This window comes from Anguilla rostrata, chromosome 3 (assembly GCF_018555375.3).
Source record: "Anguilla rostrata isolate EN2019 chromosome 3, ASM1855537v3, whole genome shotgun sequence".
NCBI lineage: Eukaryota > Metazoa > Chordata > Actinopteri > Anguilliformes > Anguillidae > Anguilla > Anguilla rostrata.
Genome location: NC_057935.1, coordinates 60,260,509 through 60,272,827, shown reverse-complemented (window position 1 = coordinate 60,272,827; position 12,319 = coordinate 60,260,509). Strand labels below are relative to the sequence as shown.

The 12,319-nt window shown below is 42.9% G+C and overlaps 2 protein-coding genes across 6 annotated transcripts; both read left to right on the top strand.

The window, feature by feature from the left end:
* Window positions 1–240: 240 nt before the first annotated feature.
* ppp1r35 (protein phosphatase 1, regulatory subunit 35) lies at window positions 241–4,033 on the top strand. 5 transcript variants are annotated; one of them, XM_064328991.1, is made up of 6 exons: window positions 241–455; window positions 1,140–1,357; window positions 1,579–1,738; window positions 1,898–2,149; window positions 2,416–2,549; window positions 2,769–4,033. In XM_064328991.1, the coding sequence occupies exons 2-6, from the start codon at window positions 1,148–1,150 to the stop codon at window positions 2,940–2,942; spliced, it is 930 nt and encodes a 309-aa protein (XP_064185061.1). In that variant the 5' UTR covers window positions 241–455; window positions 1,140–1,147; the 3' UTR covers window positions 2,943–4,033. The 5 variants fall into 5 exon arrangements, with proteins under 5 accessions (XP_064185061.1, XP_064185062.1, XP_064185059.1 ...); XM_064328992.1 differs by having other exon boundaries at window positions 1,135–1,357; XM_064328989.1 differs by having other exon boundaries at window positions 1,110–1,357.
* A 152-nt stretch (window positions 4,034–4,185) lies between these two features.
* Window positions 4,186–9,807, top strand: LOC135251485 (growth hormone secretagogue receptor type 1-like). Its single transcript, XM_064328995.1, has 3 exons — window positions 4,186–6,070; window positions 7,004–7,466; window positions 8,094–9,807. Exons 1-3 carry the CDS (start codon window positions 5,765–5,767, stop codon window positions 8,414–8,416), a joined length of 1,092 nt encoding a protein of 363 aa, XP_064185065.1. The 5' UTR covers window positions 4,186–5,764; the 3' UTR covers window positions 8,417–9,807.
* The last annotated feature ends 2,512 nt before the right edge of the window (window positions 9,808–12,319 follow it).

Genomic DNA, 12,319 nt, shown 5'->3' with positions numbered 1-12,319 from the left:
CGAAATGAAATGTATGGGATAATAATAGGCCTATATTGTTTTTTATGTGAAATTCAGCCTAATGTTTGTTTATGTGCAAGAAAATCTTTTGTCTTTTCCAAGGCCTAAGTTAGCTGTAATGTTAAATATATAAGCGTACATACATACAGTACGCTAATGTTACAGTACAATCATAGCGGTTCTGGATCAAACATTGAACAACGCCGTTTGAAACCATAGAAACAAACTAACTTAGTTTCCTAACAACTTCCGGTAGAATGAAAAAAAGATGGAGGCTTTAGAAGAGGGAATTTCAAATCAACGCTTTAAAGAAGTGAGAAACGTGTACCTAACATAACTATAACGGAAAGAGCTATGTAGCTGAAACATTCAGAAGTTTTTAAGTTGTGGTGTCGTTCGCTTTATTTATAGTAGCATCGCTGAGCGCCGCATCGAGGACCTTCTCTATTCAAACGGTAAGGTCGATTATCCTAGCTAACTAGTAACTTCCTTAGAATGTTTTCTGGCTAGCTACTAGCTAGGCATTACATTAATGGACAATGCGCTAGTAGCTAAATGCAACTACTGGCTAACAAGTTTCTTTAAAAGTACAGAACTGTCTAAGTTACACGTTCAAGTATGTTTATGAGTGTTTGGGACCTATTTCCGTTGGCACAATTATGTTAACATTAGCTAGCTAGACTACCTAGATGGCATTAGACTAGCTAATTTTGTCAAGAAGGTAAGCTAACGACACGTTAGTTCGGAGTCATCTTGACTGGTTCGGAAATTAACGCTTAGCACCCAGCTTGCTTCGCAAATGTTAGTTCAGCATGTCAATTTTTCTTTTACGTTATTGTGTTAGCGTGCTAACATTAGCCAATCAGAAGTTATAGAGCCAGCTAACATTGTATTATTTAAAGCTAGTCTACTTACATTCAGCTAACGCGAGATAAAAATGTTCTATTTAGACTAGTCTAGTAACGTTCTGAAGTGTCGCTATTTCAGATGGCTTATTTAGCTAGACAATGTTACATTGTTGATAAGAAAATAACGTTAAGTTCATATAGACTACCTGTAATACTGCCCAAGAAAATATGGCCATTTGTGACTGTTTGAATATTGGTTAGTAGGTTGATTACCCGTATGTCTCAGCGAAGTGGGGAAAATGACTAAGGCCAGCCCTCGACAGCAATATCCAATGTCGGCTGGCACGGACCCTGACAGCCAACCTGTTCCTCAATGTCCCCCGGCGCCCATGGGATATTGTAAGCTTGTGAGCTTCCCGGACAAAGACCTGACCCTCACTCCTGACAAGGTGGGTACAGAGGCAGGGATCCTGAAGAGGGGCCGAGGAGGAAAGCAGACACAGAGACAAGTAAGTCCTGAAAACCAACACAAGTTTGTCTGTATGGGAGAGTAGTATGAAAAAGGTGTTGCATGAAGGATTGTATTTTTTTCTTTTAGTCATTTTATTTATTTGTTGCATTCATGTTGTTGGTATTAGTCATAAAGAGAAAAGTGCTTACAATGCCTGTGCATTAAATGTTTTTCAAAACCCATTTCATGCACTCTAACTTTCCATACCCAATTTCTTAGGTCCGTTTTGATGTCAGCCCAAGAACTAAGGCCATGGCAATCAACCCAACTAGAGTATTGGGAGAGGAGCCTGGTGTCATCACTGTGATTAGCCAGCCAAGCTGCAGCCCCTCAGAACTACAACATCCCCTCAGAACTACAATCTCAGAGGCTGGAAAAGGTAAAGATTTCAAATAATACAGGAAGCTGACCATGTCTTTGCCAACCCTTCTGGGTTGTTTTCACCTACAGTTGTCCCAGTAAAGAACAAGGAATGTTTCTGTGGCAGTTCATTTAATGTAAAATGTAATGTAAGCTTTTCTTTGCCAACGTATTACAGGCAAAAAGAATCGCAAGAAGCAGAAGGAATCTAAGCCAAAGTCAAGGAAGTTTCCTTCTGACGGACAGTCTGAGGTCTCCACTCAGGGCCAGTCGGGGGTGCACTGTGAGGGTGCGGAGCTGAACACCACGCTCGCGCTCAAGGTGGAGCTGGAGGAGCTGGCAGAAGCTGCATTTGACTCCAGGAAGGCAGTACAGGAACAGCTGAAGAAAACTCACACCAAGAACAACATTGCCATCAAAGCTACTGAGGGTGAGAGAGAAGCAGACAGTTAATGAATGAAAGAAGCGAGAGGCAAAGAGAGCGGGAAGGGAACTGGTTTTGGTGGAGTAAATACGGAGATATGAAGGGAGATGGTACTAGGAGGTACAGGGAAGAGAATGGGTGACCGACTTAAGCCAAGAAACCTAGTAGTGTTATAACTTAAGTGAAATGCATGGTACTGTGGGGAGACTTCTTTGATTGCTCTCTCTCAAAATGAAATCTTTGTCTTTCACATTCCTCTTTCTTTCCTTCAGGAGTTAACATCCCTCGCTCTCAAAATCTGTACCAAGCACTTGTCAGCATCAGCGTGTCAGAGGACCAGCTGATCAGCCATGCTCTCCGTGATAGATTGACGCTGGTCCCAGCCAACCACAGTAGTAAGAACCAGGTCAGGGCTACAGCAGCTTAAAACAATTCACTTTTTCCTGGAGGGATTTAAAGCAGATTTGACATAGGCTGTCACCGTCAAAAGATTTTTTTCTTCCTTTTTTCCTCCATTTGATCATTTTGGGAGAATGACTTGAATTGTCATGTTAAAAGTACCATGGATACCTAATGCCTATGGGCATTATAGTATCTCACCTTGGATTTCTGTGTGCAATTCTAGGAGAGTCCAGCAGAGGGCCCTGACCTTCTTGCCTTCTACAGCGCTGGGGAGCTTCTACGAGAGTCTCCACTGCTCCCAGGAGACGACGTGCAGCAGTCGCGACCTCGCCCCGTGCCACGCCCCGCTAATGCAACCTTTGACCTCTACTACAGACACAGACAGTGGGAGGCCTGACATCCACAGCACTGTCATAGTACATCTATCTCCCGCTGGATGCTTTTTTTAAGATACTTGAAATGAGCATGGATACGATCAAAATCACTTAGATCAAATTATAACATAATTATTCAATTATTGCTTACTTCTAAGTAAATTGACGCAATGCATTTGTTGGAAAGTGTGCAGTCCATTTTGGCTGATGGGATATTATCCAGGACATCTACTCTGATGCTGACTGGTGCTGGTGCAAGCATCCTGACACAGAAAACCGACGTGCAAAACTGGTGCGTCCAAGTTAACTTATTGAGACTGATGGCTTGAAGACAACATTGGAGTCCAGCTGGACATCAACTTGTGCACTTCCTGTAAACCGGATATTTTTTTGTGATTATACACCATGCATTGAAGCCACACTGCGCAATACAAGCTGACCAAACTCGAGCATGGTGTCAGAGTAGACTGGTACTCTTGCGTGCATATAACGAAAGTAAATTTGCAGCAGTTAATTCCCACTTGTATACTGCATTATTGGCTGTACAGCTACAGATAGGAATGGAAAAGCATTTTCCTGTTTTTGGTTGCTTCGTACATGGAAAAAGAACAATTTTAACAAAGGATCAGTCATTAGCAGCTGATTCCTTTTCACTTGAGTGCTTCTGGGCTACAGTGATTTTTGTGTAAACATCAGGGTCTGTATGAGGCAGACCTTGCTGTTTACACCTGTCATTTCTCATAACAAAAAGACTTTGGGGTTCAAACTAATCTCTAATGTATTTGCCATAGTATAATTCTTAGATATTCAGTCCTGTTCCAATTAGAAATGCTATTTATACAGTTTTAAAATGCTGTGATTAAAGGTACCATCTCTAATGCTTCATTAGACACGGTGAAGTTAAAAGGAATCCACTGCCCGTGGTTGATCTGCACTTAAATTGTTTAGATCTTAGATATTTGATCAAGAACAAGTTGAGGACAGTTAAAGGCATTATTTATTAATTTCTGCCGAAATGCTGTGTAGCGTCCCAAGTCCTTCAATAGAATTTGGGTATGTAATGTGTGTGTTGTTTAAGTGTGTGTTGGTTAATAAAGTCGATCTGCAACAGAAACTTTGTAATGAATAATAGTATGTTTTAGAAAATAATATGGCTCATGGTAGTATGTTTTCCATGTTCTCAGGTGTGGTAACATACAACCCTGCTGGTTTTCTGTTGCAAATGGTCTTCTCTCCAAAATTATTTTGACAAGTATTTTTGTTTAATTAAGCAGATTGGTTAAATGGTAGGCATCAAATAGTAGGCACCATCAGATGTTCTCTACAATCAGAGAATTAATATCATGCACACGGAGCAATGTAGTAGGGCAAATTACCAAATTAAGGTGACAATATTAGCTCTTCTGCTTGAGTGTGAATGGAGCTTGTGTAGAGCTACATCATTAATTTTATTAGGCAAGAATGAGGCCTTCTGTGACATGGATTTCATTGATTCTGTGGAGGGAGGGGGTGATGAGGAGTCACTCTCACAATCGCACTAAGGGGCACACCGCCAGCATAATTTGTTCTGTCTGTGGATGAACGTAGGAGCGTCCAACTGAGACACTCACACGGAGCCAGTGGATGTTATGGGGTGAATGACGGGCTGCAGTGTTCTACAGTTCCGGTAAGAACATGCGCTGTTTTCTTTGGTCTTTGCCTAGAAAGCAGTCCCATCGCACCTGTAGAGCAATAGGGCTATGGTCCTTATGGTTCTTTCTCTTTACTGCTGATATCAGCCATTGTGTCCTTAAGTTGATTGTACTTAAAATAATGATAATGGTAATGTGAAAATGACCACGAGTAATTTGTGTTTATTGAAATATAATGAATAGCTTTGACAATATCTCAAGATGGATTGTATTTGGATTTATCTATTTCCTGCTGCCGGTTCTGATAAATTAAAAAAAAGAGCATGGGCATAGAACAGTAAAGTGGGTAGGATTGCATTTAAAGACATTCACCTCTATTGAATTCTGATTATTTGCTGATCTGTGGGTTTTTAGCAGATATAAGTCAGTTTAATACCCCGGTAATTATCAATTTTGAAATGAATTTAAGAAATTCTGGCAAAGGTAGCATATCACATAAAGACTAGCTTCTGACATTACATCTTCAATGGTGACTGCAATGTGAGTAATGAATATTATGGCTATTTGTAAATGCCTTATCTATGGTGACTTATATTTGATGTTTCTCTGAAATTCTCGACCCCTGCCAATTAATCCTGGCATTCATTTGAAATTAAACAAACTTTTAAAGCCTGGAACCGTGAATGTTATCAATTAGAGACAGATGAAGAACAGTACTGAACTGAGTGCTGCTTATGCCTGTAATTTATACCAATAAGACACAGACTAAATCAAGTCATGTTTATGCTGCTGGGTCATGGTCACAGTCTGCCACACTGGGGCAAACAGGTGTGTTCTTTCTTGTATTGGTTTTGAATTTATCCTGCTTGCTGTGTTGCCTTTGAATCTTATATTTTACCGGTTCATATTCATTTACAGTTTGAAATGTACATACTTAACTTGTAGAATGACCTAAATGTTGTGTAAAGTTAATAATGCTTAATAGTCTTGTACAATGAAATTTACTGCTACATAACTCATAAATCGTTTTTAATTAAAAATTTCAGCAGTTTATTCTTTTCCCATAATACCTAGGAGTTCCTTTGTGCCTGTTCTTTTGTGTGAATACATTAACTAATGCATACATTTCCCTTGTGCCCCCACAACCTCTACCAGTATTAAAATCACTTAAACTACATCTTCTGCAGTCCCAGTTGTGCTGTTGTGACTGAGCGATGGACCCAGTTGTGGGTGAGAATGCGTCAGGCTGGGGCTGTGGTGTCACCTGCAGCGACAACAGAAGTGAATTCATTTGGCCGGGTCCCCCTGACCAGCAGGCGGCGCTGTTCAGCATGCCAGAACTTGTGCTGGTGACGGCGGTGTGCGTGGTGCTGCTCGTGGTGGGGCTGGTGGGCAACACGCTGACCATCCTCGTGGTCCGACTGCGACGTGACTTGCGCAGCACCACCTACCTTTACCTGTGCAGCATGGCCTTCTCTGATATCTTCATCTTCCTGCTGATGCCTATCGACCTCTACAAGGTAGTGCTCAAGGAAACGGGCACTGTCTCTCAGTGTTCATGTTCCCTTGTCCTATTGCATTCTACCTCTGTCCTTATCTCCCTCTCATTACTAATATATTAATGTATCTATTATACATGTATTTCTTTGGCAGATGCTTGTATGTAGACCCATTTTTAAGACATTGTATAAATTCATAAGAGGAACAAGAACACACAGAACAGACAGTAATGTGGTGATTAAACACTGAGATTAAAACAGCATAAAGCTGCTATTATTTTAATGTGTGCGTGATGATTAATTATTAAATGAAACGTATTTATATAAATACAATCTAATGTATTTTTAAATCACCTTACATAGAGTGATGGAGCATAAAGTGCTATACAGGAGAACTCATGAACATTAACTGATGATGCTCGATAATAGTTACGTTACCATATAGTCTTAGTGTCTTTACAGGAGCAGACATTGTAGGTTATGTCGTAATATTTTTTGTTGTATATTTTTACAATATGGGGAAAGTATGTCATGAATGTCAGCCATATCCGTTGTAATCACTCCATTTGTTTCTTTTTCCTGTGCCTTCTGTGCTTTTCTCCTTTCACTCTCTCTAGGGATGTCCTTTTCATGCCTGTTCATTAATGCTGGTGATTTTCTGCCCTTTCCCATTGTCTCCTGTCTCTGCCTCACCATGCCTGTTCGTGTTTCCTTAGGGGCTTATGCACATGCACAAGATGTTGGCAATGCAACTAACATGAAACGGTTTACTAGACAAGAGATCTGTGTTTTTCTCTCTTCCTTCATTTGTAACAAAACACCTTTTCTACTCATACCCACCTTTTGCTTTAAATTTTTTTCTACATCGTCATCCGTCATTTCTGTCTTTCTGCCCATATTCCATAACACTGTATACAAACACGCATTGGCACACCCCACCCCTGGTTTCTCCAGCTCTGGCGTTTCTCTCCCTGGCTCCTGGGGGACCTGGTGTGCAAGCTGTCGCAGTTCGTCAGCGAGGTGTGCACCTACTCCAGCATCCTGCACATCACCGCGCTCAGCGTGGAGCGCTACCTGGCCGTGTGCTTCCCCCTGCGGGCCAAGGTCCTGGTGACCCGCGGCAAGGTGAAGGTCCTGATCGGGCTGCTGTGGGCCCTGGCGCTGGCGAGCGCCGGCCCCATCTTCGCGCTGGTGGGCGTGGAGGTGGAGGACAGCAGCGGCGAGATCGAGTGCCGCTGCACGCAGTACGGCGCCAGCTCGGGCCTGCTCGGCATCATGACCTGGCTCTCCAACCTCTACTTCCTGGTGCCCGTCTGCTGCCTCAGCCTGCTCTACAGCCTCATCGGCCGCAAGCTGTGGCACCGCCGGCGCTGCGCCAACCGCGACCGTGCCAACCGCCAAACCGTCAAGATGCTGGGTGAGGGCGCGAGCCGGTGTGGGGGAGCGTGTTTGTAGAAGTATGTATGAAGAAGAGGAGGTTAAACAGAATGGTACCACTAAGGGGGGGATTTTGTTTTGTCCAGGCGTCTGAATGCAGGTACATTTTTGAGGGACTTCATTTTAAATTTAAAAATGATTCTTCCTTTAAAAATGCTTTTCTGAGTAGTTGCACTTAAATTTATAGCTTGCTTACACGGCATGCAAAAGAAACCACAGCTGCACACTATATCAGGTCTTGAAATCCAAGTCTACATTTCCTAAGAGTACAAACGCAGTACACTACACAGTATCTGGAACTGCATTGTTTGATTGGTTTATTGTTGTGAGCCCACCCTGTATTGCTGCCCTTCTGATAGGCTTAACTGTGCTTCTCTCCCTCTGTTCTCACACTACTGGCCCTTTCAAACCACATTTGCTCACCCCTTCATTGCTCTGACAGTTACTCCTGCACTTGTATTCTGTATACCTCCTCTTTCTGATGATCTCCTTTCCCCCTTGGCCTCGTTTATTTCTCCTGTCCCACTGTCTCCATTTTCTCACCACTCCTCCTGTTGTTTTCTCTATGAATCTGACTCTGCCCTCCTCTCCCTCCCTCCCTCTGCAGCTGTGATCGTGCTGGCCTTTGTGATGTGCTGGCTTCCCTTCCATGTGGGCCGCACCCTGTTCTCCGTTTCGCACGGCTCCAGTCCGGAAATTTACCACATCAGCCAGTACTTCAACCTGGTCTCCTTTGTGCTCTTCTACCTCAGCGCAGCCATAAACCCCATCCTGTACAACACCATGTCGGCCCGATACCGCTCCGCCGTCCGAGGCCTGCTGGGCCTCCCAGCCCAGGGGGCGAGGCCTCAGGGCAGAGGCCAGCCTTCCCCCCACCCCCACTTCCCTCCCCTCACCCCTCAACGCTCCCAGTCCACCTCCTACCTGTGACAGGACAGCACTGTGGAAAGTGATGGAGGGATGGTCCGATCCATCCCATGTTTTTCTCTTAGCGCTGAGAGAGCTGCGTCTGTTGTTTTTTTGTTTTAGCAGCTTGGAAGAGGCATGCAGGTGGATCAATGCTGTTTGTGCCTTGGACTTCCTGAAAGACAGTGATGTGTCACTTGTACAGAAGGCTGCTAAGTGACTGGGGGTGGGGGTTGGGGTGGGGACGGGCGTTGGGTGGCTGGGAGCAAAGGCATAGGATGGATGCTGTTGAATCTCTCTGGGCAAGGCACTGTTTTAACACCTACGCTAATTTGTTGCGGGAGAAGGAGAATAAGCTTGGTCATCAGGGGGAGAAAAGGTTCATGTGGACCTGTGGATTAAATTAGTGGAAATTTGAGTGACTGGCCTGAGCTGGTTTGCACCATTTGCTCCATAGATTTTTAAATGGTGCCATGGGGTGGTGTAATAGAGCTATACTCTCTCCAGAGGGCATACTTATGCTACTAGCTGCCCCAAACTAGTGGCCAGAGAAGCGTATACCCAATGACTTCCCAGGCTTGGACTTAATATGATCATTTTATTGTCCCTCTCCTATTGTTGCATTATTATGAGAAGGAAGAGTGGGGAGTCAGAGCTAGCAAAAAGAACAAGTAGATGGAGGGCAGACAAGGTGAAAGGAGATAAAGTGGCACAATCTGTGAAACTGGAGGCCATTTTGCCAGTGGTGGCAGAGATGGACATGAGCGGAACTTGGTGATGGCGTGAGAACGCTGCGTTCACTTGTGTTCCTGCCGTGCTTCGCAGAGCGGCGACCGGCACTTCTCACGCTGAAAAACAGACGAGGAGATGTTGACTCTGTTCCCCCGGGCTATGGCTTCTCTTCACTGCCCCCTGCTCGACCCATGAATCTCAATAGCTGCCACGGCCAAGCCTCGTTTACGGCTTCCCATCCTTTTTTATTCTTACCACACGGGAGCAAAAGAGGTTACCTCAGGGTCATCCAGGAACTGTGTCAGGATCTAACAAAACAGTAACTGAATTGAACTAAAATGTCTTTTGGCTGGCTGTCAGATTTCCTAGTGAATGATACATTAATGATAGCAAAATGGGCTAAAATGTTTTCATATGTTGTCAAACAGTGATATAATGTCATTACATGATTATATATCAAAAATCATTAAATAGTAACACCAGAATCCAGAGATGACTACAAGTAGGGGCTTATGTAGTTGTCAAATATTTCAAAGATTAAATATACAAATAAAGTTGACAAGTATTTGCTTATTCTTTATGATGTAATGACTGATTTAATGTGCAAACATTTTAATACAGATAATTTGTTGTGAACCAGCTGAAACATGACCATCATTTTCCAAATAAAAAGTTAAACATTATTGTGATTTTAGTGCCTTCATGTGAAGACTTTGAAGAGCACAAAATGGCATGATTTTTAAGGATTTAATTATTTAGTAGATTTGCAGGAGCAATCTAGTTCTAGTTCTATCCAACACACTTTTCTAAAAGCAGACATAGAAACATATATATATCCATATGTTTATATAGCACTTTTCCGAATGCTCAAGTGCTTTACAGTGAAGGGGAACTCACCTCACCCACCACCAATGTGTAGCACCCACCTGGGTGATGCACGGCAGCCATTTTGTGCCAGAAAGCTCCCCACACATTAGCGAAGGTGGAGAGGGAGACAACATTTATTTAGCCAATTAAATCTGGGGATGGTTTTTGGTGGCAAGTTTGCGAGAGCCAGATCTGAGATTTAGCCAGGACGGCGGGGAACCCCCTACTCTTAGCGATAAGTGTCATGGGATCTTTAATGACCACAGTGAGTCAGGACCTCGGTTTAACGTCTCATCCAAAAGGCGGCATCTCCTACAGCACAGTGTCTGCACTGGGGCATTGGGGTTTATTTGACCAGAGGGAAGATTGCCCCCTGCTGGCCCACCAACATCGCATATGACTATGCAGACAAATCAATAACCAGTCTATAGGTAACACTTTGGGTTGTTCTGTCAGCATGTAAATATACGCACAGGTATGTTTAAATCAATATGTGACATTGAAATATAATGACAGTCCTTTGAGAAGTTATCAGAATAAAAGAAGGATTTCTGTGCCTTCAATCACTTCACTGGAAATGTTAAAGGTGCACAGGGCGTGTTAAGATCAATACAGTAACTAGTAGTTCCATCGTGAAGGTGGAGCCACAATCAGAGAGGGTCAATGGGGGTTGAGGAAAGAGCCAGAGCCCCCTCCCCTCCCCCCAAGCCCACATCTACTTCTGCTCCCCAGGGATTCCTGACAGGGGTTTGATTCAGGGGAACTCAGCGGGGCCCGGGGCCGGTAATTGCCTTTCTGTTTGACAGTGTCACGGTGACCAGCGCATCACTCTGTGAAAATGCTGTCGCCATGGAGGAGTAGGTGTGCTCAGTCAGGTTCTCGCTTTGATTACCAGACACTTGTTTTAGGCATTGTGGCGTCCAGCCCACCAGTAAGTAGCTACCCTCATGCCTGTCAATTCCCCCTGCTGAGCGTCAGGTGTGCATGCAGGTGGACATTATGTTCACCTCTCACCCCTCACCTCTCACCCCTGCCCCAATAAACATATTCGCTTTCATTACTTTTGGGGGGATTTGGTCTGGGAGATCAAGTACCATTTGGTGTATATTTCCTGAAGACATATGTAGAAACAACTGAGAATATTGTAATTATTTCTGAACAGGTTTTCTGGTTTAAGTCAATATTCTGTTTTCCCCGTCCAATGTAACATGCTCACATCTATAAATTCCACATAAGGTTCCAGTGAAATATTAATGTGTTGTGATTGTAAAGGCAATGTGCCAATTCACTATTGTACTGACACACTACCTTGGTTGACTGACAGGGACAATTTACTGTGCAGGGATTTAGGATTGATTTTAAAATCTCAAAGATATTCACAAGTTGCTAAGAGTACAAATACTGTTGAACGTTAAGTTTTCAAATAGGAGTGTTCTTCCTAGTTACAACATTGGAAGTAATGTGTCTATCCTTGGAGACTGTACACTGTAATCCCAGATTAGTTGACTTTACTAGAAAATTGTGTGGAAACCTGTTGTCTTAAACTATTTACATTTTTACATTTGGTAAAATATAACTGGTTATGTAGTATGTATTTAGAGTCTAAACTGAAGAGAGTAGACATTTTAAGTTCAATATACCAAACATTACTCAAAATTATTACTGTAGTTCACACAAATAATTTATTTTCCTCAATCTGTCACACCACCAGGACAGTGCGCTGTACATCAAAGCCACTACTCCACTCCCAACAGCAATGTAACCGCAAGGATCTGGCAGGGCTCAAACCCAGGTCTCCCACGGGTGAGACAGCTACACTAACCATCGGCCTAAAGATCATCTCCCCTTCAGTGCAGCAGTTAGGCTGCCACTTTGATGGGCTGAAATGCTACAATATTCTTTTAAATAACTAAAAGATCTACAAAAATGTATTATTAGTTTCACCTTCAACTGGCAATGGTCTGCAAAAAAGCTAGTGTAAGCTGATTGGTTCCTTATTTAATGGAACATTACTGTATTTTGAATGACAGTAAAGGATGATTGCTGATATTTAATGAGCCTTAACATTCACACAAAACCTATTGTAAATCTACAGAAATATGCCATATACAGCACCAACAGCAAAGTACCATTCACAATACACTGATAAACAAGTTAAATTTCTAATTGAGCATTTAATTCAGCTTAATCACAATTTTGCTTATTTCAAGCTTATTACATACTGATGACCAACCTCTGTCTGCAAGTATTCTGATATTCTTACTCACCCTTAAATGACTGAGTGAGTTAATAATGGCAGTAAGTTCAATTCCCTCATATGAAATTTAA